At 41.4% G+C, this 27,537-nt stretch overlaps 1 protein-coding gene across 2 annotated transcripts in view; it reads right to left on the reverse strand.

The window, feature by feature from the left end:
• Nucleotides 1–27,537, reverse strand: part of myo5b (myosin VB) — a 215,754-nt gene that overhangs the window by 149,945 nt on the left and 38,272 nt on the right. The window contains exons 1-4 of one of the 2 annotated variants that reach the window (XM_052010147.1): nucleotides 17,524–17,613; nucleotides 14,922–15,052; nucleotides 11,958–12,129; nucleotides 4,947–5,091 (exon numbers count right to left, since the gene is read on the reverse strand). In XM_052010147.1, coding sequence (XP_051866107.1) covers nucleotides 4,947–5,008 — 62 coding nt within the window. In that variant the 5' untranslated portion in view covers nucleotides 5,009–5,091; nucleotides 11,958–12,129; nucleotides 14,922–15,052; nucleotides 17,524–17,613. Of the gene's footprint in view, nucleotides 1–4,946; nucleotides 5,092–11,957; nucleotides 12,130–14,921; nucleotides 15,053–17,523; nucleotides 17,635–27,537 lie in introns of those variants that run through there. The other variant, XM_052010146.1, reaches the window with a different exon arrangement.

The raw sequence follows: 27,537 nt of genomic DNA on the forward strand, positions 1-27,537 counted from the left end.
CTAGTATAATGGTTTTACATTGAGAAGGAAGATACTACCGAGACAGCTCATCCATTGTATTTTTATTTTGCCTGTTCCAACTGACTGAATTCTGAAGGGTAGCTTTTGTGAATAGTTCTTACAGTTCAAGGGAGATGGATCATATAAAAGGCTTTTGTTGTCTTCAGGAGAATGAAAGCTCCTGAAACCAAATAGCAGTTCCAAAAAAAAATTTGTATTTACATTGCATCTTTAATGTAATATAACGTCCCAAGGCATTTCAATGGAGCATCATCAAACAAATTCTGACATTGAGCCACATATTGAGATATTAGAGCAAAAGCAGAAAGTCTGATAAAAGAAATAGCCTTTAAGGAGTAACATAAAATGAGGGAGAGGGAGAGAAACAAAGAATCTGGACCTTGTGGTCTTAGAACCTAAAGACAAATCTGCTTATGGTGGAACAATTAAAATTGAGGAAAACAAATGCAATCTGGGTAACTGCTTTGCAGAACACTTCAGTCCACAAGGAAAACCTTGAACTTCCAGTTGTCTAATAAGTTAATAGTCTACCCCATTCTCACTCTGACCTCTGTCTTTGGCCTCTTCCAGTTCCCCAACAAAGCCTAACTTAAGTGCAAAGAACATCTTCCAGCTTGACATGTCACAGCCTTCAGGACTCAACACCGAATTCAAGTATTTCAGATAACCAGCCTTTCCAGTTTGCGTCAGAACTGACCATTGAAAGATCTTCAACCTGTGACGTCAACTCACTTTTTATCTCTCCTCAAATGCTGCCTGATCAACTGCATATTTGCAGCATTCCTTTATTTCAGATTTCCAGTAACTGCAGCACTGTGTAACTCATTGTGCAACATTAGTTTCCCCCCAGCCCACCCCAGTCTCTCCTTGTTCATCTCCTTTTACTTATGCCTCCTCATCTACAATTAATAAGATTTCACCACCATGTCTCAGCCGGGACCATCACCAATTGCAATAGTCACTTTTGGTCTCCACCCTATCGAAGACCTTTGACCTCTGCAAGTTTCCTTTTTCTCTGCAACTTAATGTGTTTTATCCCCCAATTTTCCTCATCCTGACGGAAGGTTATCTGTAACATTAGCTCCGTTTCCACTCAACTCTAGAGTGACTGCCTGTCCTGTTGTATTTTAATCACATTTCCAATGTGGTTTTTTTCCACTTTTCAAATAAAATCAAAGATGCTAAAGCTTAAGAGTATTTGTGTTATAGTTCTTTTTTTTCCCCCAAATGTTTGATTTTCCCAAAACATTTTTGTTTCTAAATGTCAGATATGATCACATGCATTCATATTTTTTCATGTTTTGATGGCAAGCTAAGCATCAATGTTCACCAGCAATCCTGCGTTTCCCAGTGTTGAAATGCACAAAACTAATTCTTCAATCTGCTCTAAGATGGTGCTACATTTAATTCTGTCAGTTCCTTTAACAACAAAAGCTTAATAATTGATGTGACCGACTACAAGGTCAGTCGCAGGTTAGTTTTTTGGCGCATGCAGATATTTACTGGGATTTGTCTGATAATGTGGGCAAGGTGACAAGACTGCAGTTACAGGCTGCCTTAAGATGCTCTGTGCTGGACTCTCCTCTCTTGTTATGGGGGCGCCAAGCAGGGATTGTCAGGGTATGCTTCTATACAGAAAAAGCCAAGAAGCCTGAGAAATAATACACAACATGAGTCAGGTGGAGTAGAGAGAAAATATGTGATAGTGATGGGATTGAGGGAGAAGACAATTAGTCAGTCAGAAAAGAGCAATGATGAAGCATTATATCCAATGGCTTCAACCTGTCAAGCACCACATGGAGATCATGTGCCAGTTATTTTCAGCAGTTTAACTATTAGTCTTTTAAGCATCCTGAAATAGAGAAAGATTGCCGAGTTCCATGACATATGCTTGCACTCTTTCTGTCTGTACCTCCTGGTGCATTAAAACTGTACTTGCTGATTCACTATCATGGATAAGGCTGACCCTATTACACTCAAAATGGCCTTGCACTCATGAGTAATGAATGAAGAAAGTAACAAATCATCCCACTGGAGAACTGCCATAGAATGGAACCACGTTGGCTGGCACCTCAATATCCTCCATGCATCAACCAAGACAGAATCCGGCACTTGTCCTTGTTCCTAAGTAAAATCATGTATTTTTCAGCAACAATGATTGACTACACCCTCTGTGCCCCACAACCAATCCCTCTCCGACCTTTTCCACATCATTTCCAGAGTTAGAGTGTTGGGCCATTTCTCAGTCTCCTGCTGAGTATTTTATATCCTCTGGTTTCATCATTATTATATCAGCCTCTCCTCCATAGACTGTCTACACTTCTTGCTGCCTCATTAAAGCAGCCAACATAATCAAAGACCCCACCCACCCTCGAATTCTCGCTTCTCCCCCCTCCCATCAGGCAGAAGATACAAAAGCCTGAAAGCACGTATCACCAGGCTCAAAGACAGCTTCTATTGCACTGTTATAAGACTATTGAACGGTCCCCTGGTACAATAAGATAGACTCTTGACCTCACTATCTACCTCATTATGGCCTTGCACCTTATTGTCTGCCTGCACTGCACTTTCTCTGTAACTGTCACAGTTTATTCTGCATTCTGTTATTGTTTTCCCTTGTACTACCTCAATGCACTGTGATGAAATGATCTGTATGGATGGCATGCAAAACAAAGTTTTTTTTAAAACTGTACCTTGATACATGTGACAACAATAAATCAATTTACAATTTGTTAAGGTTGTTTATTTTGCTCCCATAATAAACAAACAGTTATTGTGAAGTTCTTTAAATCTTGACAACCACTTAAGATATCTTTATTAGTCACATGTACATCAAAACACACAGTGAAATGCATCTTTTGCGTAGAATGTTCTGGGGGCAGCCCGCAAGTGTCCCCACGCTTCCGGCGCCAACATAGCATGCCCACAACTTCCTAACCCATACATCTTTTGAAATGTGGGAGGAAAACGGAGCACCCGAAGGAAACTCATGCAGACATGGGGAGAACATACAACTCCTTACAGAGAGTAGCCAGAATTGAACCTGGGTCGCTAGCGCTGTAATGGTGTTACGCTAACCACTACACTAACGTGCCTGCCTACTTAGTTAGTTATAAACTAGATCCCAAATTCTATGCAGCTGATTGAATTGATCTGACTTGGGACTAGGATAAGTGTACCAGAAACCAGTCACTGTTGCTGAAAAGTAAATGATTTTACTTAGACAACAAGGACAAGGCTCATCTATGATGAACTCTCAACCCCACCGAGTATGCAGCCTGCCAACATTCATTTCTCAACTCACACATGAAAGAATATGCCTGCAAGGGAAGAGGACAGAATGCAAAGTGCAAGACATACTAATGGACTTCTTACACAGCAATGCCTTGAGCAGACACAACAACAACGAAAGAAAAAGGACAAAAAAATTCTTGTACATTTAAAAAGGTATTGAAAGCTGCTCTTATTTTCTGATACTTAAGGTTTGTAGGCATAAATCATACGTTCATCTGTGCAGAACAATTCAAGTCAGCACCGATTACAACCTGCAGAATTTAATTGAATCTGATTCTATTCTACTGCTTCTTACTCTTTTCAAAACGCTTGCCATCTCCCAAATCACTCTGTCCTTCAGGCATTTCTTTTCTGCCTCCAATGAAATAGAAGATTTATGTCAAGTTTATTGCAGAATGAAGCCTCTAGACAAATCACTGTGCCAGTTCATTACAGTTAATCTGTTTTAAGCCAGTATCTCAAATGAATTCACTATGTAGTTCTATTAGGAAAGCTGCACTTCAAATTTAAGCTTTCTGAGCTCCATCTGTAAAAGTACAACAATCCTTAATAGATGTACATCTCAAACAATGCAAGCTGTTACCTTCTTGACCCTATAAGTTGATGAACTGTAGCAAATGTGTGCTAAGATTTAGAAGCATTTATAACCAAGGACAACTTGAAACTTCATCTGTAATTTGGTCTGAAACCTTCACAAAACAGAATAGGAAGTAAGAGAAAGCTGCAGTGGAAAGGAGTCTACCTCCAGGATATTCAACATTGACATTAAATGGCTATTATTTTCTCTACTCTTTAAGATTTAAGTAGCGTGCTCTTTTTCCTTAAAGTAAAAGGTGGCTGTGCTAGGGCACTGTTCTATTACCACCTTTGGATCTCAGTTTTTGGAGTGGGCAGGGCAGGTACTTACAGAAAACACTATTATTTCTAAGAGTTTATTAAAACAATGAATCATAAAACAACTTAAATCAATATCCCTTCAAACAATCAAATCCATCATCTTGGTTAGTAGATTAATTGGCTATTGTATGTTACCCCTGGTGCAGGTGAATGGCAGGAAGTTCAGGCGGGAATTGGTGGGCACATGAAAGATAATATGTTCCAGGGAAATAAGAGGGGAAATGGGACAGGTGGGATGGCTCCGAGAGCCAGTACAAACTCAATTGGGCTGAATGGCCTCCTGTGTCATAAGGAGACAAGGGAAAAAAAGATCTGTTATTCTAAGATCTCCAACTTCATTAGTCATGGTGACTACATCTTCGAACTCCCTATCCAACTGAGGGAGTACCTTCACCAGAAGAAATGCAATGATTCAGGGAGGCAGCTCACCACCACCTCAAAAGCAATGAGGGATTGGCAGTATATTTTGACCTTTCCAGTGACACCTCATCTCCAAAAGAGAATTAAGATTTCATTTTATTCCATTGTCCTCATTTCTAACAACGTCCTCAATTAGATTCCAGATTAATAGAAAGGCAGTTTGATTGTACAGCATATGCACCCAACAGTTTTGTTGATAACATTATGTTTGCAGTTGCATGAACATGTATCAGAAGTGATCAAATATGAAATATCATTAGTCTAGTAAGATTAATTTACTAAAATTAAGCTACATTACAACAGCTTCCACTCACCTGGCCATTTGCTTGTATGCTTCTTCGGCCACTGCAAAGATATGGGGGTCCATGTCCCCCATATTCTGGCCACTGTATGCCTGAATGACATCTTCTCCATAAATTGGCAGCTGTTCATAAGGATTAATGGCGACTAAGACGATACCTAAAAACACAGAAGTTCCCTGTGACACATCAAGAATAAATGCACTGCTCATTTTCACATTGATTATCTGCATTCTGGTGAGCTAAATCAAGACCACCTTCTTGCTGGAAGGATCCAGAGAACTGAGATGGAGGACTCCAGGTGTAAAACTGGAAAAACATTTTTTTTTATTTAAGAACAATGCAATGATCTCCTCAATAGAAGGAATGCCTTTGAATATATTTTTGCTTTACCTTTTCCTCTAACTGAAAATATAAATTTCATAAATTGTTTAAAAAAAATCAATTTAATTGTTGATTTAGAGGCCCTAAAATCCATTAATATTTATTGTGCAGTATCCACCAAGTTAACTCAATATATTTGTATCCGATTTTGTTACAAATTTTGCTAAACTACAAATAAACCTATTAAGCATAGTCACGAGCAAAGGCACCATCATATGTAAAGGCCAGTGGTGCCCGCAAGTTAAAAGAAACTACAACCCCATCTTCCACCTGCCTTTTCTCTCAAAGTCCTTGAACACGTGGCTGCATGCTTTGCCACTACCAAAATGGCTGATGCCAAAAATATCACCTGTGACCATGACAAAGAAAATTCAGCTCCTTTGCCCTTCTCAACCTACCTACAGTTCTTGATACAGTTGATCACAACAACCACCTCAAAAGCAATCTACAACCTTCACCTACTTGGGTTCCATTCTTAAAAAATGAGTCATAGCCAGCGAGCCACACATTTTTCTTCCTCTCCAAAACTTTTATCTCCAGTTTTCAACCCCACATCAGGAGATCCATCCCCGGTCCCCTCCTATTGTCATCTACTACCACCCCCTGACACCACAAAGAACCAAAGCATTGGTTTCTGAACATTAGTTGTTAGTGTCCAGCTTCATCCAACTTCCAACTCTCTTCTTTCCCCCATCGTTAGAACTTCTTGTCTAGCATTCAGACTTGAAGGAATACTGGAGAGACTGATGTCATTGCTCTTGGATCCCATACAAATTCTGTCCTTTCGACATGGACTCTGCCATTGACCTTAGTAGTGGTTTAAACTGGACTGTTTGCAACCTTAGTACCATATTTAGCCCAGAGATGACTATCAATTCACATAGCCACATCATCACTAATACTGCATATTTCCACACCTATTACCGGCCAATCCTGCCCCTGCCTTGGCAAATTTACTGCTAAAGCCCTCCACATTCTACTACTTAAGCGCTTCTGTTCTAGTGCATTACTGGCTGGCCTCTATTATGCCACTTCCTTTATACACAAATTCTTGCATATTCCATTGCCAGTGCCCTAACTTACAACAGTTCTCATCACCACCATGCTACTCTACGCTGGCTCCTTGTTAAGCAACATCTTGATCAAATTTTCAAATTTCTCCATAATCTCACCACTGTTTCTCTGCAAACTTCTCCACCATAACTCTCCAGAATACCTGCATTACTCCAAATCCAGCCTTAAGGACCCCCATATTTAAATCCCTCTGCAACTGATGATTGTGTCTTTAGCTGCCAAGTCTGCAGCCCATCCTAAACCTCGCCAACTCTCTATACCTCCCTTTCCTCTTTTCACAAGATCACAAGACAAGGGAGCAGAAGCAGGCCATTCGGCCCATCGAGTCTGCTCCAAGGAAAGGGAAATAGAAATGAGAAATGGGGAATGGGGGAAGAAGAAAAAAAAACTATTCTAATCCCAATTACCGGCCTTATCCCCATATCCCTTGATATCCTGACTATTTAGATATATATCTATCTCCTCCTTGAACGCCCCCACTGATCTGGCTTCCACTGCTGTACGTGGCAAGGAGTTCCACAAATTCACCACCCTCTGGCTAAAGAAATTTTTCCTCATCTCTGTTTTGAAACTGTACCCTCTAATTCTAAGATTGTGCCCTCTGGTCCTGGACTCACCCACCAAGGGAAACAGCCTAGCCACATTTACTCGGTCCTTTCCTATCAATATTTTAAATGTCGCTATGAGGTCCCCTCTCATTCTTCTGTACTCCAGCGAGTACAGTCCAAGAGCCGACAAACGCTCCTCATACGCAAGCCCTTTCATTCCTGGAATCATCCTCGTAAATCTCCTCTGAACCCTCTCCAACGTCAACACATCCTTCCTAAGATGTGGGGCCCAAAACGGCGCACAATATTCCAAATGAGGCCTCACTAGTGCCCCGTAGAGCCTCATCAACACTTCCTTACTTTTATACACTATACCTCTCGAAATGAATGCCAACATAGCATTCGCTTTCTTTACCACCGATCCGACCTGGTGGTTAACCTTTAAGGTATCCTGCACGAGTACCCCCAAGTCCCTTTGTACTTCCGTGCTTTGGATTTTCTCTCCTCCTAGATAATAATCTGCCCGCTTATTTCTGCTTCCAAAGTGTACAACTGCACATTTCCGTACATTGAATCTCATCTGCCATTTCCTTGCCCATTCTCCTAAACTGTCTAGGTCTCTCTGCAACCTTCCTATCTCTTCAATACTCCCTACTCCTCCCTCTATCTTGGTGTCATCCACAAACTTAGCCACAAAACCATTTATTCCATCATCCAAATCGTTAATGTACAAGGTAAAAAGGAGCGGTCCCAACACTGACCCCTGCGGCACACCACTAGTAACCGGTAACCAACCAGAACGAGATCCTTTTATTTCCACTCTTTGCTTCCTGTCAACCAGCCAATGCTCCACCCATTCTGTTATCCTACCCATAATTCCATGACCTCTCATCTTATTAATCAGTCTCTTGTGAGGAACCTTATCGAAGGCCTTTTGAAAGTCTAAATACACAACATCTACCGCCTCTCCCTTATCCACCTTACCTGTGATTTCTTCAAAAAACTCCAATAGGTTGGTCAGGCAGGATCTTCCCTTCACAAAACCATGTTGGCTAGGACCTATCCTGCCCTGCGCCTCTAGGTATTCCGTAACCCCGTCTTTGAGGATAGATTCCAATAACTTTCCCACCACTGACGTCAGACTAATAGGTCTGTAATTTCCTTTATGCTGCCTCCCACCTTTCTTATACAACGGAACTACATTTGTGACCCTCCAGTCCTCCGGAACCACGCCGGAATCTATCTATTTCTGGAAAATTATCGCCAATGCCTCCGCTATCTCTAAAGCTACCTCCTTCAGAACCCGGGGATGCACCTCATCCGGTCTGGGAGACTTACCAGTCTTTAGTCCATTTAGTTTTCCTAGCACCTTCTCCCTAGTAATCTTAAATGAACTCAATTCCATTTCGTGAGACTCCTGACTAACCGGCACATTGCTGATGTCCTCCACGGTGAAGACCGATGCAAAGTATTCATTCAATTCCTCTGCCATCTCTCTATCGTCCATTATAATAGCTCCTGTACTGTTATCAATTGGTCCTATATCAACCCGTGTCTCTCTTTTACACCTTATGTATTTAAAAAAAACTCTTAGTATCCTTTCGAATGTTATCCGCCAACTTCCTTTCATAATTCATCTTTTCTTTCCTAATGACCTTCTTAGTTTCTCTCTGCAGGTTTTTAAAAGCTTCCCAGTCTTCTGTTTTCCCACTAACTTTTGCTTCTTTGTACGCCACCCCTTTTACTTTTATTTTAGCCTTCACCTCTCTCGTTATCCACATTTGTGCCCTTTTTCCATTCAAAACCTTCTTTTTTCTTGGAATATATCTATCCTGCAATTTCCTTATTTCCTGTAGAAATTCCTTCCATTTCTCCTCTGCCGTCCCTCCAGCCAGCTTACTCTTCCAATCAATTAGGGCCAACTCCTCTCTCATACCATTGTAATTTCCTTTGTTCCACTGAAATATCGATACACCAGTTATCAGTTTCTCCTTCTCAAACTTGAAACTGAACTCAATCATATTGTGATCACTGGTTCCCAGTGGTTCCTTTACCTTTAGTTCCCTAATCACCTCCGGTTCATTACACAGCACCCAATCCAAAACAGCCGATCCCCTGGTGGGCTCTTCAACAAGTTGCTCTAGAAAAGCGTCCCTTAGACATTCCACAAACTCCCTCTCCTGAGTACTACTGCCATTCTGGATTTCCCAGTCCACCTTCATGTTAAAATCCCCCATAATTATCTTCACAGTGTCACTTTGGCATGCTTTTTCTATCTCAAACTGCAACTTATCGTCCACTTGCTGACTGCTATTAGGGAGCCTATATATGACTGCTACTATTGTCCTTTTACCCTTGCTATTCCTTAGCTCCACCCACAAGGATTCCACCTCCTCTGACCCAATATCCTTCCTTTCTATCGATTTTATATTACTACTAACCATCATGGCCACACCTCCCCCTCTGCCTACCCGCCTATCCTTCCTATACACTGTGTACCCCTGGACATTTAGTTCCCAATCACATCCATCATAAAGCCATGACTCGGTGATTGCCTCAATGTCGTATTTATTAACCTGTAGTTGTGCCACTAGGTCATCTACTTTATTCCTAATGCTACGTGCATTTAAACACAGTACGTTTAGTCCGGTATCTGATATTAATTTTGTTGTACTTCTATTGTTCAGCAGATTATCCTGGCTTTCCACCTGTCTATCCTTCTTACCATCTTCACTACATACTACCTTAGACATGTTCCTATATACCTCATCCCCTATCCTAACATTCTGTATCCTGACATCCTGACTTGTTGTACTTCTATTATTCAGCAAATTATCCTGACTTCTCACCTGCCTGTCCTTCTTGCCATCCTCATTGGACTTCTTTCTATAAACTCCCTCCTTTACCTTAGCATCTTGTAACCTAACATCCTGGTTTCCATCCCCCTGCCAGATCAGTTTAAACCCTCCACTACAACTAAATCAAACATTCCCGCCAAGATATTGGAACCTCTGGAGTTTAGGTGCAACCCATCCTTAGCGAATAGGTCATGCCTCCCCCAAAAAAGGTCCCAATTATCCAAAAATCTGAAGCCCTGCCCCCTGCACCAGTCACTCAGCCACGCATTCATCTGCCAGAGCTTTCTATTCTTCCTATCATTGACACGTGGCACAGGTAGTAATCCTGAGATTACTACCCTTGAGGTCCTACTTCTCAACCTTCTCCCCAATGCCTTGTATTCCTCCTTTAGGACTTCTTCTCTTTTTCTACCTATGTCATTGGTACCTACATGTACCAAGACTTCTGGCTGCTCACCCTCTCCCCTCAGAATATTCTGGACCCGGTCCGTGATATCCCGTACCCTGGCACCAGGGAGGCAACACACCATCCGAGACTCATTGTCGCTATCGCAGAATCTGCTATCCGTACCCCTTACTATAGAATCCCCAATAACCGCTGCATTTCGCTTCCTCCGCTGGACCACAGTACCAGGCACGGTGCCAAGGTCCCGGTTGCTAAGGTCGTCCCCTATCAGGTCATCCTCTCCAACCGAATCTAAAATGAGATATCGGTTTTTGAGGGGGACCGCCACAGAGGTGCTGTCTACAAACTCTTCATAACTCTTATCTATTTCCTGCTCGCTCTCCCTAACCAACCGAAGGTCATCGAGCTGCAGCTCCAGACTCTCAATTCGTTCCTTGAGGAGCCGCATCTCGGTGCACTTTGCGCAGATGTAGTTATCGGGGAGTCTGGTAGTCTCCCAGGGTCCCCACATCTGACACTCCAAGCATAAGACCAACCCTAGATGCATCTTGCTGAATACCACTGAGTTCAACAAATAAACTAATAACTTACCCCCTCTCTATTAGTCTCGCCTCTTTCCCACTCTTGCCAAAGCCCGTTGAGCCAAAGCCTAACCCACTTTGCTCCCTCTCACTCAGCTGCCCCTTCCGACGCCGCCCGCTAGATATGTTGCTCTGCTATTTAAATCGCCCGCGCGCTGCCGAGTGACGTCACGCGCCTGCGCAGTCACTCGCCGCTATCCCGAACGCTAGAAAGAAAAAAAAAAATCGCTCCTCGTTAATTTCCGGCACTCTCCTCTCTCTGGTCGCTGGAAAGAAAAACTGAAGGTAACCCTCCGACTTTTAAATCGCCCGCGCGCTGCCGAGTGACGTCACGCACCTGCACAGTCACTCGCCGCTATCCCGAACGCTAGAAAGAGAAAAAAAATCGTTCCTCGTTAATTTCCGGCACTCTCCACTCTCTGGTCGCTGGAAAAGGTTGCTCTTTAAAGCCTACTTATTTGACGCTGCTTTTGGTCATCTGTCCTAATACCTCCTGATGTGGCTTGATGGCAAATTTTAATAGTAACACTCCATATGTGAACTGCCATGGGAGGTTTTGAAACAGTATGTGGAATCAAGTTGTTATTGTAAGCAATAACTCAACTAATTATTAGACAAACTTACTGAGTAAATGGAGATGTAATTTGCTTCAACACATCTCCTTTGCCTGCCTTTGATTGTCATAGAGTCAGAGTTATACAGCACGGAAACAAGCCCTTCGGCCCAACTGGTCCATGCTGACCAAGATTCCACATCCAAGTTAGTCCCATTTGCCAGCATTTGGCCCATAAGCTTCTAAACCTTTCCAATCCATGTACCTGTCCAACTGCCTTTTAAAAGTTGGTGTAAAAAAAAAATTGCCCTTTAAGTTTCTCCGAAATCATTCCCCTCTCACCTTAAACCTATGCCCTCTAGTTCTGATTTCCCAACTCTGGGAAAAAGACTGAGTGCATTCACCCTATCTATGCCCCTCATGATTTTATACACCTCAATAAGATCACCTCTCAGTTTCCTGCGCTCTAAGGATTGTGCTGGCTTACTTCATACATCAACAAGGTGGTATGTTCGACAAACATTCCTCCACCTGTCCATCTCTGTAGTGCATCAGCACACTTTTACCAATAGGATATCCTCCCTACTATCACTCTAACTCTGGTTGTAATTTCTTTACTCACCACAGTACGTGTATATGGCATTGGACTCAAGGAAGCGGACCTTCAAATTGTGGAGCACAGCAGGTTCATGAAGATAACTGAGAGCAGTCAGGTCATTCTCACCAACAAGGATGTCTGGATTACGAAGGAAAGGCAACTGGTTTCCCTTAAAATTGACAGGATGCTCAAGAGGCTGTAGCAAATCAGAGAACCACAAGAAGAACAAAGTGTTAGATTTAATAAAGCCTCGTAAATGTCCAAAACAAAACATCCGCCGAATACCACACCATGTAGACTAGGAAGACTGCACCAAAACAATGTGACTTAAGCCTACTTGAAGCCTTGTGCTACTCCACAGAAAAAATACATTTAGTCACCGTCATGCCAGAAGGTCTATAAGTGGGTGCAATGTAAAACACATTTTTTTAAAAACTGCAAGTGTTAAAAATCTGAAACAAAAGCAGAAAGTGCTAGGAATATTCAACAGAGCCAGGCAGCATGTGCAGAGAGAGAGAAAAAAAAAGTTTCACATTCAGCCTTAATATTTATTCATTTCCTTGGTTTTTCCGAGGACACGCCCTGCAGAAAGTGTTGATTTTTGATACTTTATTTAATGCATTTTGCAATATTTGGAATACATGTTTTCAATAGATTCACTGATGATCACATCTTATGAGAGAGCCCACAAAGAAAATGGGCAGAAACGAAATGTAATTGTAATTAAATGAGAAGGAGGAGCAAAGCAAAAGGAGGATCTAAACACACGAATCAGAATTTTGAAATCATGGTAATGCTTAACCAGGAGTCAATACAAATAAAGCAGTACTGGGTAGACGGGGAATTTTGTAGATGAGTTTTGGAGAGCTTAGAATGAGGGAGGTTAGCCCAGTGTTCACTCCATCTTCAATTACACAATAATTGCAATGCAAATCAACTGGTTTCCCTTAGAATCGCTCTGGTGTCAAACAGTGGATATATAGAATCCTAGCCAACATCACACTGGCAAGATGGAAGTCATCCAATTCAGCTCCTGCCAAAAGTTTCAAATTCTAGAATCCATTTCATTATCTCCCTGGCAACCCTCACAGCCTCAGTCCAAGTGGGAAACAACACTGGAGATACAAGAGGCTACAGATGCTGGAATCTGGAGCAAAAAAAAAACAAAATGCTGAAGGATCTCAGTGGGTCGGGCAGCATCTGTGGAGGGAAATTGAATAGTCTATGTTTTGATTCAAGAGTCCCAAAATGTCAATCGTTGATTTCACTCCACAGATGCTGCCTGACCTGCTGAGTTCCATAAGCATTTTGTTTTTTTGCTTGGGTGTGTTGTGCATTTAAACATAAAGCTTTTTACATCACCAACCTGCTTCTGTTTGTGCAGCATTTCCACACCCTCCTCTGCCTAACTGACACCAATTGCTGAAAATCTCATCTGCACCTTCACAATCATCAAGGTCTACTACTCCTCAGTTTTCCTCTTACTTCTTAGGTGAAATAAAAGGTGAATTCCTTAGAATCAAGGGTGAATTCTTCCGCTATGGTGCTGAGGTGACTGATGAAGCCAATGTGAGAAATGCAGTCTCTACCACAGATCCTTGACTGGGTGCATGGATGGATAGTGCGAGGGCTGGTGCACTTCATCTGTCAGATAATGCTGGGCATCCATGAGGTTCCACTGCAAGGACTCAACATTCTACGTGCCACATTGATTGCTCCTCCTCTGTTTTGAGCAGTCAAAGGCCAGGGATTCCCGGCAGTTAGTGGGGATGTTTGCACTTTTTTCAATGCGTCTTCAAAAACATCGTTGAACCTTTTCCTCTTTTCACCTGACATGCTCTTCCTATCACAGAATAGGGAATACAATGTGCATTTTGCGAGTCTGATGTTGGGTGTGCACACACTATGATTTGCCTATCAGAGGCAACTGAATGTAATTAGGGCCTCAAAGCTGGCGATATTGAGCTGGGAGAGGACGTCGGCGTTCATTTGCTCATCTTTCCAGTAGATCTGAAGGATATTGTGGAGACAGCTTTGATGATCTCTCTCCATTTCCTTGAGGTGTTTGGTAAAGGTAGTCCAAGTCTCAGAAGCACATGGGAAGTCAGGGATCACTGCTGCCTGGCACACTGTGAGTTTTCTGCCGGGTTTGATCTCTATTTTCAAATACACGTTTCCTCAGTCGGGCCAAAGGCTGTGCTGGCTCACTGATGCTGATGGAGAATTATCATCATCGAAACCTGCTTTTGTTGAGAGGTGACTGCCAAGATATGGGGAAATGACCCACATTTTCCAGAATTTCAATATGAACCTAGATTGTCAGAGGGTTGTGTCGTCTAGTGGGGCAGTTTGGAAGAGTACCTTTGCTTGCTCCAAAACATTTCATGCCATCACAAAGTATCATAATAGATTGAGAAGTGACGGATTTGGAGTAGATGGGGAGCAGAAGGAGGTCACTCTTTTTCAAGGTGGTTGTACTGACTGGTATAGTTGTGTCCATGCATCAGCAGAGACAGCAGTGGGAGGGGTGGCTTTATTACTCATCAACCTTTCGCTTTCCTTTCTCTGGAAATGGGTCGACTTTGAAACAGCCCAAATTACTATAATCAAAGGACCAATGTACAAAATATATTAATTCAATTCAAGAAGGAGTAATAGAGAATTGTTTAAATCTCATTAGAAGCTGTGTTCTGCCCATTCCACCTCTTCCTGCAAATGATTGGTTGTTAATTTAGAATTACCAGAATACACATTAATATGCCTTCTAATTGAACAAACACACATGGTAACACATCCAGAGAAGAAACACAATGTCTACTTGTTACAGCCCATGGGTCACGCTAACCAACTATTGAGCAATAAGTTACTTTGTCTTAAGGAATGCAAAGGCAGTGAACCAGAGAGAATATGTAGAACAGAGCCAAAATTTAGAAAAAAGTGCCTGGGTGCACGTGAAAGCTATGTTGCTGAGAACCAATCATCACTCACCCATGGTTATGCAACAGATAGAAAACGTAGTCCATAAATTTGGTCCAAATCATTAAACAAAGCAAAGAATTATACTCTCCTCCACATCTCTGCTTTTGACTTCAAACACTTGTAGTTGTCAAACCTTATATCTAAACATAACAAAAAAAAGTAAAAGGTAGAACTGTAAATTGATTTTTTCCCCCCACCAAATGCACTCAGGAGTCAGCAACAACAAGCCCAGTGCCAATCTCAACATCCAATGCCTCATCTATAACCTCTGAGGAAAACCCTCTAAGTGTGTGAGATGATCACATACCATCAATCTTATTTGTCTCTGACTATAATTAACACTTTATAAGCACTTTCTTGCTGTGTTCTCCAACCCAGGTCCAAGGCTACTCAGGCTCCATTTTATGCAAGACTTAACACTCAGAGAAGAGAATGGGCTTGGGTTAAAATTAAGCACAGATCGCAAAGTTAAAAAGACAGCATGAAAATCAGTGCGTCTTCATTTTCCCTTTGAAAGCCCACAGAAAAGTCCCACTTAATGTTTTATGCAATAAAACAGGCAACTGTAGAAAGTGAAATTACTTTCCTCAATATATTTTGAAGTCATAACTTGCAAGGAGTTCCCTCTAAAAGTTTAGCTGCTGGGCAAGCAATACTGCAAACCCATTTTTATCAGCACTTGAGAAGCAACTTTCACAAAGATGTTAGAATCACAGCTCCAACATTTCCAGGGCAAACGTATGCAGTACATACAGCCTCAGATTGCGCATTCACTTAAAAGAGTGGATATCTAAATGTTAGTTACAATATTTAACACTAGACTAGGAATGTTTACATAATATTAAAATAAAAGCTGATGTGATGAAAATCTAAAGCACAAAAAGAAAATAGTGGCAGATCAACATGCAAAATAGAGAAGGAAGTTGTGCATTTGAACACCCATTTGGTTCCATTCCCTCTATTTTTCCATGGTTGTACCCATCTATTCCTTTCCCCTTGTGCTTTAAAGATATTGTTTCCTAGCTCCTATTGCCTCTATAGCACTTGACATGATATGCAATTGCAAACTCTCTTATCCCTTCAGCAAAATAGCTGGTAGACCCTGAAGCTCCTGTATAAAACTTTGGTTAGGACTCATTTAGAATAATGTGTGTAGTTTTGCTTGCCACACTATAGAAAGGAATGTGGAGGCTTTGGAATGGGTGCAGCAGAGGTTCACCAGGATGCTGCCTGGACTGGAGTGTGTTAGCTACAAGGAGAGTTGGACAAACTTGGATTGTTTTCTCTGGGGTGTTGGAGGCACTGCCAAGAGAAGTGGTAGAAGCAGATAGAATGTTGTAAGAGGCATTTGGACAGGCAAGGAATAGAGTACAGGCCATCTGCAGGAGGATGGGATTAGTTAGATTGGCATCATAGTTGGCGCAGAAATGGTGGGATGGAGGGGCTGTTCCTGTGCTGTACAGTTCTATCTGCAGAAGCACATGATTTCCAACCATCATCCAGCCTTGGTTTAACTTCTATTCACTCTTAAAGTTCCAAACTACAATCTTCCCAAGTTACGGTCAAAGTACTACATCTGAACTGTTACTTTTCTACTCATGTTACACATTGCCACTCATTTCTATTTTTATTACATTTACTCAGTTCTTCATTTTTTTTAGAACTTCAATGCAAAGCCAATTTCTGATTGATTTTATGTAGTTTCTTTTATGTTCTCAGGATATCCAGTTGGTCTTCTTCATCATTTTGAAGGGTTAACATTGTTGTTCTGAAGATAAATATGGCAGCTAATATGCACAAGATATCCCACAAAATGAATTATCAGATGATCTCTTTTTGGTGGCAAGGGACAGAAATTTTTCAGCTACTACAAATGGGAGAACTCTCTTTTCCTCAAAAACGTCAGATCTTTTACATCCACCAGGATAGGCAGATGGAGCTTTGAATTACCAGGTTTAGCATATGAAACAGGAATCCTTACAACAGTTACTACTGTGTAAACCACAAACGTCCTGACTTCCCAGCTGAGTCAAATGGTCAAAAGCAGAAGTGCGTGTTGCAGCTGCCTACTAGTCATCACAAATGCAACAATAAATCTACACCTATCAAGAGGAAGTTTACATCAGTTCAGATGCCATTCCTATACTGTTCCTTCCCATGCATTGCATCTGCACCACACCAGCCCTCCTTTAATGAATACTTCACTTGGTGTCCCCCAACAATGTACCAGCCAAAATCTGCAATTGTGTTGAGTCAAAGTCAAACCCATCAATTTCACCCTTCATATCTATATATTCAGCAACATATTTTGTCAGGGTTAAATGCATGGTAAGTGAGGGACATCTGACCATTGAGGCAAAGGGCATCACTGTTGCTTCACATTCCTCTGCATTCAATTGACCTGTAAAATACTTGTGCATTAGCCAGCGAGTACCACCACTCACAGATGGAATCACTGCTCATTCTCCTTCCTTTCAAAAGGCCACTGAAATGCCTGCACACTTTAAAACAAAAAATCTGAAAGTAACTCAGATTAATGTCACTCAAGTCCCAACACCCGGCACTGGCAGAAAGTTGTCCCTTTTCCCTTCATTCCCAAAATGATACTGACCGTTTCATCTTCCAGTTTAAGGTGAAGGATCGCATCACCATCTTTGTAGTCCTTGATGATTTCTGCTGATTTCCAAACATCCTCTGGGTCAGGGATCCAAACTTTTGTATACTGCAAATAAAATTCCATCATATTAGTGTCCAGAAAGTATCAGGTTACAGTGAATGCATCCTCTTTGCATCGCAGTGAACAGGATGACACTTTATTACATCGAGCAAAATCCTTGCATATTACTTTAGAGGTGAAAGCAAGTTACTGTTAAAAGTGACACATCCTCTGAGTGCAACTACGAAGAAATCCCTCCAAATTCTAACCACATATCCTTGCAAGATTCATCCAGTTGGTGCATGAATAAATCTTGAAATATATTCCACATACTATATTTCATTCCAGAAACACTCAAAAAGTTGCTGACTCAGAACAGACAGACAAGTTTAGAACTCCACTGCTCAACCAAACAGTTTCCTCTTACATTTATCGGGAGGATCTACTTTCCAGCTTCAACCAGTTTCCAGATGGAAACACCATTATTTTCCTATAGGTTCTGAAAGAACATACATGCTCAATCCATTGGCTATCCCTTCTCTGCCTACTTTGTTCTTACATTCAGAAGATATTCTATGTTAATTAATTGTATTAGTGCCCCAAGTGCTTGTGTTGAGAAAACTGTCTTGCGAATCTCTATCACTCCTTTTTTGGACCATTGTGTTAATTTGGCTCCCTACCAATCCATCCAGAGTCCACATTCACATACTATATTGCAGGCCTTCCCAACTATCAATCCCCAAGCTCCATTTAACTTCTTCTCATACATCACATGAGATGAAAGCAAATAGTGTCATTGACATCTCTATAATAATCCATCACCTCACTCCACTGATATTGATCTGGATCCCTTCAAGGATGGAAATTAACTCATTCAACTACTTTTCCTCTAACCCATACCTTCCTCCATCCACCACCCTCCCCAGGATATTTAGTTCACTGGAGGAAATGAAATGTTTTTTCTCTTATAATCCAAGCTATTCTGATGATGTCACCAGCACTAAATAAAATGTGTTAAAAGCAAGAGCCCTGAACTTCTAGGGACCGAACAGAAGAGACTTACAAGGTTGGTGAGGAAGGAAACACATCTTTGGGCAGAATTAGAACGGTTCCCATTTTGGGTCCATAAGATTCCTTTGCTGCTTGCTAATCAATAGTACGCCAGAGTTGAGCGGATGTATTATGTGACATCATACACTTCCTTTGGTCAACATCATTAGCAGCACAGGGTGCTGCGTCACACAAAAGATCTCTGGAATCTAATTTTGGGTTAATAGAGGAATGAATAAGGGAACAATCATCAAAATTCAAGGACAGATCAATGGTGGGAACAATATTAGTTTCACAATCTGTACTGACCCTCACTGAGCTCTGGAGACTAAAAAAAGTTCCTCTCCTCCATTTAGATGGGTATCACAGTGATGTGGGTGCACAGCTGCTGCCTCACATCTCCAGTGACCACTGGTATTGCCCGTGTGGACTTCAATCCTGACTTCTGGTGTTGTCTACATGGAGTTTGCTTGATCTCCCCGTGACCACATGGATTTCCTCCACGTGCCCTGTTTCCTCCTACAATCTAAAAGACCTGTGGGTTGGTAGGTTAATTGGCTGCTGTATATTGCCCCTCACGTGCAGGTGAGTGATAGAACCTGGGGGGAAGCTGATGAGAGATACACAAATGCTAGAATCAGGAGCAAACAAAAAACAAGTTGCTGGAGGAACTCAATGGGTCAGGCAACATCTGTAAAGGGAAATGGACAGTCCACATTTCGGGTCAAGACTCTTAATCCGGACTGCCTGCAGTTGATGAGCATATGGGAAGCGTAAAATGGGATTAGTTTAGGTAGGCGCTTGATGGTCAACATGGACCCAGTCATCCAAAGAGCTATACTTAATGACTACATGAATCTATGGGAATCTCATTTAACTGTGGCCTGCCAAACAATTTTAAATGGGCTTGACTCAGAATTTCAGACAGGAGGAATTACCTTGTGTGGGTGAAGTTTTTAATCCACCAATTCCCCTTTGTCTTTATTAATATCTTCAGTGCTTAAGAACTCCAAAATTAAACATAAAAAAACAACCATTTGGCAGCCAAGTCCTTCTTTCCAACAGAAAGTATTGAAATAGGCCTTACTGTGGACGTTTCAAATATATTTAATCTCAGTTGCAGTTACCAGGTTTATTTACCAAATTAGTATCAACGCAGTGCAGGGGAGAAAACGATAGCGTAGCGGTTAGCACGACGCTATTACAGCACCAGCGATCGGGGTTCGATTCCGGCCGCTGTCTGTAAGGAGTTTGTACATTCTCCCGTGTCTGCGTGGGTTTCCTCCGGGTGCTCGGGTTTCCTCCGGGTGCTCGGGTTTCCTCCCACATTCTAAAGACGTACGGGTACGTTAATTTGGGGTTTAAGATGGGCGGCGCGGACTCATTGGGCCGGAAGGGCCTGTTACCACACTGTAAATAAAAACTTTAAAAATTATACGTTTTATCTAATCTGCTAAATTGGAGTCCAACTCCATTTTCACAAACAACTCCCAGAAACTTGGCTCAGAGGTCATGTGTGAGAAGCACATGTTTGCCAGCTAATCATTGACAGAGGATAATACTTTTGCACAATTGAAACCATAATCTCATAAACCAATTTTTCCCTCAAAGATTGCAAAGGGCATAATTCATTTCTTTATTATGTGGTGTGAGGGAGCTCTTCTTCTTAGGTGATCCCTTAGGATTGAGAACAACTTGCTTCACTCTGGTTTTGGAGGATCTGAAACAGCTATTGACCCCAATCTGGGCATTGATCTTCCTACAGCAATGCTTCTATTTACACCGATATTTTGGAATATCAATGTGCTCTTCACACTTAATGACCACAATGGAACAAATTCTCTCTCTTCTGCCCCACCCAATTACATGGATACTTAGAATAACTTTAAGGCTGGTCGAGCCAGTTCTATCATTCAATTGGATCCTGGCTTATTTACTAGATGTCCTTCGTATATTTAGCATATTGATGCAAATATTATAAGAAAAATAATCAATTTCAGTCTTATGTAATTTATAAAACTGAAGTAAAGCTCAGAGTATCCTGAACATTTGAGTGACTTGGCTAATTGGTCATACTTGAGCCTCAATGCATTAAAACTCCGTGACTACACATAGAATTAATACACTGGATAATTATGCTCCAATCAAAATTTGTATTTTTAATTGTCCTTTCATCCACTCAGCTCTTGTCCTCCTTTGGAGTTACTGATATTTAGAGTGTTATTCACAATTCTCCACGCCAGCCATACTTGACAGCCAGTTTTATAAAATAATTACAACATGTGAAACTGTTGCTAATCTCAACCAATGGTAAGCAATGACAGCCTCTAGAAAGTGATCAGAAACCATAAATAGGTCAGAGTACAGAAAGCAGACAGTGCTAGCACTTTGCTCGAACACAAAAATATTATCCCTCTTTCTCCAACCCAGGATGCCAGCATAAACCTGGAATCAACTGAGATAGACTGCTCTGTATAGCTTATTGCTACCTTGGGGAGTGCCTTTCCCAATTAGGTAACCTCAAGAGAGCTATTTCAAATCATATTTCATCAGACGTCACCATGAGAGTCTCACATTACTCAACACAATTATTTCCCATTTAAAACAAACCACCGTGCAGAAAGCAAAAGTCTTATATTTGATAACTGAAGGTGTGTCACATGTATGAGTAATCTGAAGTAACCTCATTTAGCTTGCTGCCTTAGAAGGAATGAGCTTGTCTCAATGCCTAATTCATGACATCATTACACTACAGGCAACTCCTATCACCTGATCTCTCTGTTGCCTCATTTCAATCATGAGCTTGCAGCTTTTAACCAATGGTGGTTCAGATCTTTATTTCAAAATATAGGGTCAGAGGTCAAGTCACCAACGCCCCAGTCTACCCACATTACTCCCAAGGAATAGGGAATGCTTGTCATACCTACACCCAGTTTAGCTGAAGTTGGCTAGAAATAACCTTGTACCTTTTTTTTTGTAAACCGCAGTTGAATTGCTGCCAAGTGGAGCAAAAATATAAATCTACAAATCTGCTGACACTATAGGAGCCAGTCACAGTATCCTGGAATTATAATTTGAATTCAAGTGAACTCATTTTAAATAACATCGATCTCACTGATAACCAACTGCAAAAATGAAGATTCCCCACAACTTCCCCCCCACCACCCCGACCTCCTTTTATCTTTTGACTTTCTCATAGAAAAATGTTGCAGATGCTGGAAATAGAGCATAGAACAGTACAGCACAGGAACAGGCCCTTTGGCCCATGATGCTGTACCAAACTAATTAAGCAAATGATGCCTAATTAAACTCATCCTTTCTGCCTGTACATGGTCTATATCCCTCCATTCTCTGCAATATTCATGTGCCTATCTAAGAACCTCTTGAATGCCTCTATCGTATCTGCCTCATTTACCACCCTGGCAGCACATTCCAGGCACCAACCATTCTGAGTAAAAAAAATAAGTTGCCCTGCACATCTCCTTTGAACTTCCCTCCCCCTCACCTTCAATGCATGCCCTCTAGTATTGGACAGATCAATCCTGGGAAAAAGATGCCGACTGTCTTCGCCTCTCATAATCTTAAGCGCTTCTAATCAGATCTCCCCTCAGCCTCTGCTGCTCCAGAGAAAAGAACCCAAGTTTGTCCAACCTCTCCTTATAGCACATGCCCTCTGATCCAGGCAGCATCCTGGTAAACCTCTTCTACACCCTTTCCAAAGCTTCCACATCCTTCCTATAATGGGACAACCAGAACTGAATGCAATACTCCAGATGCAGCCTAACCAGAGTTTTATAAACTTCCTGACTCTTGAACTCAGTGCCTCGACTAATAAAGGCAAGCATGCCACATGCCTTCTTTAACCACTCTATCAACTTGTATGGCCACTGTCAGGGAAATCTGAAATAAAACAGAGAATGCTAGGGTACATAGGTCAGGCAAATCTGTGGAGAGAGAAAAATAGTTAACTTCTCAGTGTGATAACCTGTCAAGTTGATAGGTTATTGATCTGAAACATTAACTCTGCTTTTTCTCCACTGCTGAGTATTTTCAGAATATTTTATTTAATCCCCAATACTTTAGTTTGTACTATTTAAAATTTGATTGCTTCATTATGATGGACAATTCTTTTCAATGCAGGAAAAATCAGCATTTATTGCTTATCTACTTGGTCAACCCCTTCCAAACTATTGAAAATTTGAAGGTAGACATTCAGGCACTTTGCGGGAAGGTGAACATAAGAAATAGTCACCCATTTCAACCCCTTGTGCTGGTTCTGCCAAGCAATAAGATCAGTGCCACTTTCCTTAACTGACCCCATATTTCTTGGTTTTCCGGATACCAAAAAAAAATCACTTTTCTAGACCAGGGAATACAGAATCCTAATGAATTTGCAGAAGCAATACCTCTTACACAGCAAGTTATACTTATAAGAACTATTACAGTGTATAGAGAATAGCTGATGTGTACTGTGCCATTTAACGCACCACTGCTCAGTACATATTGAGACAAATAGTAGCTACCCTGAGAAGATATTCACAAATGGCCCTTTTATTTCCTCAAGAACATAGTTCTTTTTTTTTGTTTAAATCTTGTAGTGCTGGGGGTGAGGGGTGAGTAGGAGGGGGAAATAGACGTGGCAATAAGTAGATCATCAAATCAGTTACCAGACAGAAATTTGAGATCAAGCCAAAACTGAAGTGTTTGGTAAGTAAATACAATTAACCATGACTGTTCTTTGTATAATGCATAAAATACTTTTGTAAAAAAAAAATCAGATATTACAATACCTCAGCAAAAAGCAGTGATTAGAATATATTGGTTTATTGTCATATACACCAGAGTGCAATGTAATTCCTTGTTCACATGAAGCTCACAGAGTAAACCATATACATGGTAATAATGAACACAACAATAAATACAGCAATGAGTGCAAAAACACCAGAATGGTGCAAAGTACAGCAGAAAAAAAACTAAAGTATGAATAGTGGAATAACCATGAGAAGTAGAGTTAAGATTATGAGAATGTGGCAGCACCAACAGGAAGGGATAGAGGCGATTGGTTGCGAACTCTGATAGCAGTAGAGAAGAAGCTGTTCTTAAGTCTGGACATCCAGGCTTTCAACCCCCAGAAGGTAGAAGAGAGAAAAGGGAACAGCCAGGGTGGCGGGCATCCTTGACGATACCATTAGCCTTCCTGAGGCAACGCACCGTGAAGCTGGACCACATGGAAGGAAGCGATGAGCTTGTGATGGATTGGGCTGTGGCTACCACTCTCTGTAAGCTCAGACAGAGAAGAGTAGAGTAGTTACCAAATCAGGCTGCGTTGTAACCCATCAGGATACTTTCTATTGGGCATCTACAGAAGTTACAGAGGATCCTAGCGGATAAGCCAAATCTTCTCAGACACCCAAGAAAGTGAATGTGCTGATGAGTTTTCTTGATCACTGGACCAGGTGAGGTTACTGGTATTATGGATGCCAAGGAAATCGAAGCTGGCGACCACCTCTACAGCAGCTCCATAGATGAGGACAGAGTTGCGTTCATGTCCCCCGGGGAACATTTCCCTATAACTCTTAATTCATGGAGGATAACCCATAACCCTTAATTCCCCGATCTGAGTCCATGGCCTGATCATCTTATTGAATGGTGGAGCAGGCTCGACGGGCCACATGGCCTACTCCTGCTCCTATTTCTTCTGTTCTTATCTGTAATATCATGACCTGGCAAATTCCTTCCTGTACTATCTGTTACGTACCAGCAACAAAAGAAACACACCAAGTCGCGTATAAGAGTTAGAAACTATTTTATTAATAACTACTTATGATAATAAGAAAAATAAAAATGTTAGAATGTTAGAAGTAAAAATGTTAGATATTAAACATTAACCACAAAAACTAAACCCCAAGTGTGTGGGTGGCAAATTCCCAAATGCCAAGTCCAGGAATAATTCTCAAAGTTCAGTTCAGCAGGCCATAAGGTGAAACGTGAGCAAAGGCTTTTGCAAAACCCACCATTGACTGAAGAGAAGATGTAGAGAAAAAAGAGAGAGAAGTTACAAAATCCAATTATTCCACAATGGAACCCATACGACACTTTAGTCTCCAAAGGTCTCCATTGCTTTGTTCTGAAGTATCTGCTACCCCGAAAGGCATCCGAGACGTGGCCGTCCACAGAAATACCTGTTTCTTTCCATAGGTTAACGACAAAGTGGACTCCACTGGATTATTCCAAAAATCCATACGTGGATTGTAGTGACAGACACAGTTATTGTTTTTCATCCATCGATACAGAGACCAGCAGACAGTCTCTCTCTCTCTCCTCCTTTTCTCTGACTGTCTGCTCCAAAACGTCTACACATCCTTATCTCCTGTTGTTGTCGTAATCACGCCACACACACACACACACACACACAACTGTGCTATGTCTAAAAGAGAAATTCACCAAATAGTAACTTAATCCAATAACATATCAATATCAAGCAGAGAGATCAAGTCTGAGTGCAAAAAGGCATGCGAGGAAAAGCACCAAACATACCTAAAACTAACAAGGTGCCAGCAAAACGAAACACAGAACTGCCTGTAAAACCAACAAAAGCAACCTGCAATAGACTGAGTTAAGCAATCAAACAACCAATTGGATCAGATCAAGGCTCTGCAGACCTACCACATCTAGTGAAGATGCTGAAGAATTAAACAACTTACAGAAAGAGATAGCTGCAAGAATATTCCCACCTCAACAATGGCAAGACCCAGCATGAATGCTAAACAATAGACTGAAACTTGATCAGAACACCCACGAGTCAAAAATGTAACTCTATGATCCAGCTTCCTTCTCCCTACCATCAACATCTACTGGGGGGGGGGGGGGGGGGGGGTGGAAGGTGGTGTGTTGGTGGCGGTTGAGATCACCACTGACCAGTTCAACTGGACCAGCACATAAAATACTATGACTACAAGACCAGGCCAGATGTTTTTGTATCTTGTAGCTGATGGCTCACCTTCTGATATCCCAAAGCCTCCTTTCCACCATCTCCATCAGGAGTGAAATAGAAAACTCTCTACATGCCTAGATGAGCACAGCTCCAAGAAATTTCAAGAAGCTCAACAAAGCAGAACAAAAACTCCATTTAATTGGTACCCCATTCACCATCCATATAGTCACTGCAGTATGTATCATCTAAAAAATGCAATGCACTTAATTCTCCAAAGTTACTCCAACAGTACCTCCCAAAACTGTGACCACTATGCCAGGAAAATCAAGGGCTTCAAAAGCATCTGCAGGTTGCCCTCCATCCTTACTTAGAAATACATTGGAAGGACTGCAGTGGTTTGAGAGGGCAGCTCTCAATGGTAATTAAGGATGGGCAAGAAATTCTGGCCGGGCCAGGAACACATGGATCCCCAAAAATGGCTAAATAAAAATAATAAAAAGTCAATGATCCCAGCAATGATCCCTGGGAAACATCAACTTCGAAATCTGAAGATTAACCATCTATTGCACCCCACTACTCTCTGGCTTTAAGTCAATTTTCTATCCAAGCTGCTGGTGATCCTTTGATTCCACAGGCCTCAATTTTGCTAACTTGTCATTTGTGCGAAGCCTTCTGAAAATCCAAGCATGTATTATTGCCTTAAACCTGAATTTTAAAAAGCATGCTTTAACTGATGCCAATGTCTTGAGCAGTAATGCTGACTAGGCTAATTCACATGACGCCAGTTCAGTCAGCCAGATGAGAAATTCAATTAAGCTTCCCTTAATTTATATGGAGTAAATTGCAGCTCATCCAAGAGCCGTTTGAAATATCAAGCAATTGAGAAAGACTGATGTTGATAGCAAGGTGCTTGTATGAACAACACGTTCTATTCTGAGACTTCGTCATATAAAGTGGGGGAGATTTTTATTCCTAATATTAAGGAGTAAAGCTTAATTTCAGTTCCTTGCACACAGTGCCAGCAGTGAGTGCTCCAAGATTAGGCATAGTGCAAGTAAAATGCCATAACAGTTCTCTCATTCTGCTAAGGACATTTCTCACATTAGCCAATCTTACAAACATGCAAAGTGATTATCAAGATTCCCAGATTATGGAAGCATTCTGCTTTCATTACCCTTGAAAAATTAGATTTAGAATGTTCACTTTCTCTCACAGCCAGCAGAGACTTTCACTGCATTCTTCTAGGCAGAGGCATGAAACCACATTCCATCACTATCCAGTCCATCCCTGGCTACAACATTCCCTTCCACTTCACCTTCCAGAACCCAGCAATCACACCAAAAGTTCCATCATTGTTCAGACATTGGTGTTCATTTCTCCCCTCACCATCATACCTCCCAGAATCATTTCTTCCTTTCAATTAAGTAAAATAAGACACTTGCTTAATACCATTTCTAAATAGATTGGTCATCCAACATATACCTCATTTTAATGCATAGAAGAATGCGGAATGACATTGATTATACACTTAGTGGTTCTTGTGGGCACCCATTGTCTGCAAAGTTTGCTGTAAAAAGATCATTACTAAGCACACCATGCACAATTACCGGTACTCACCAACACCCATCTCTCATTTGCGCAACCTTCTAATTCATAAACTATGTGCGACTCCAAGCCCATCAGTGCGATTATCTGAATCATTGTAAAAACCCATCCATCCCTTTCATGAGACTTTCACGAACCACATGGGCTTATACAATCACAGGCTAGTTTTCTGGTCACAATTCCTGACTATTAACCAAATTTAAATTCCACACCTGTCACAATGAGATTTTAACTTAATCTCTGAATTACTAATTAGGTAATTTCATTATTTGCAAAGTAGGTTAAAATACTCTTCCAGTATTCCATCCCTAAATGAATGGTGAAAATCTACTCTCTACTCATTATGAAGTAAAATGAACATTGTTAACCTCCTTTTACAA

The sequence above is a fragment of the Pristis pectinata genome, chromosome 2 (genome assembly GCF_009764475.1).
Source record: "Pristis pectinata isolate sPriPec2 chromosome 2, sPriPec2.1.pri, whole genome shotgun sequence".
NCBI lineage: Eukaryota > Metazoa > Chordata > Chondrichthyes > Rhinopristiformes > Pristidae > Pristis > Pristis pectinata.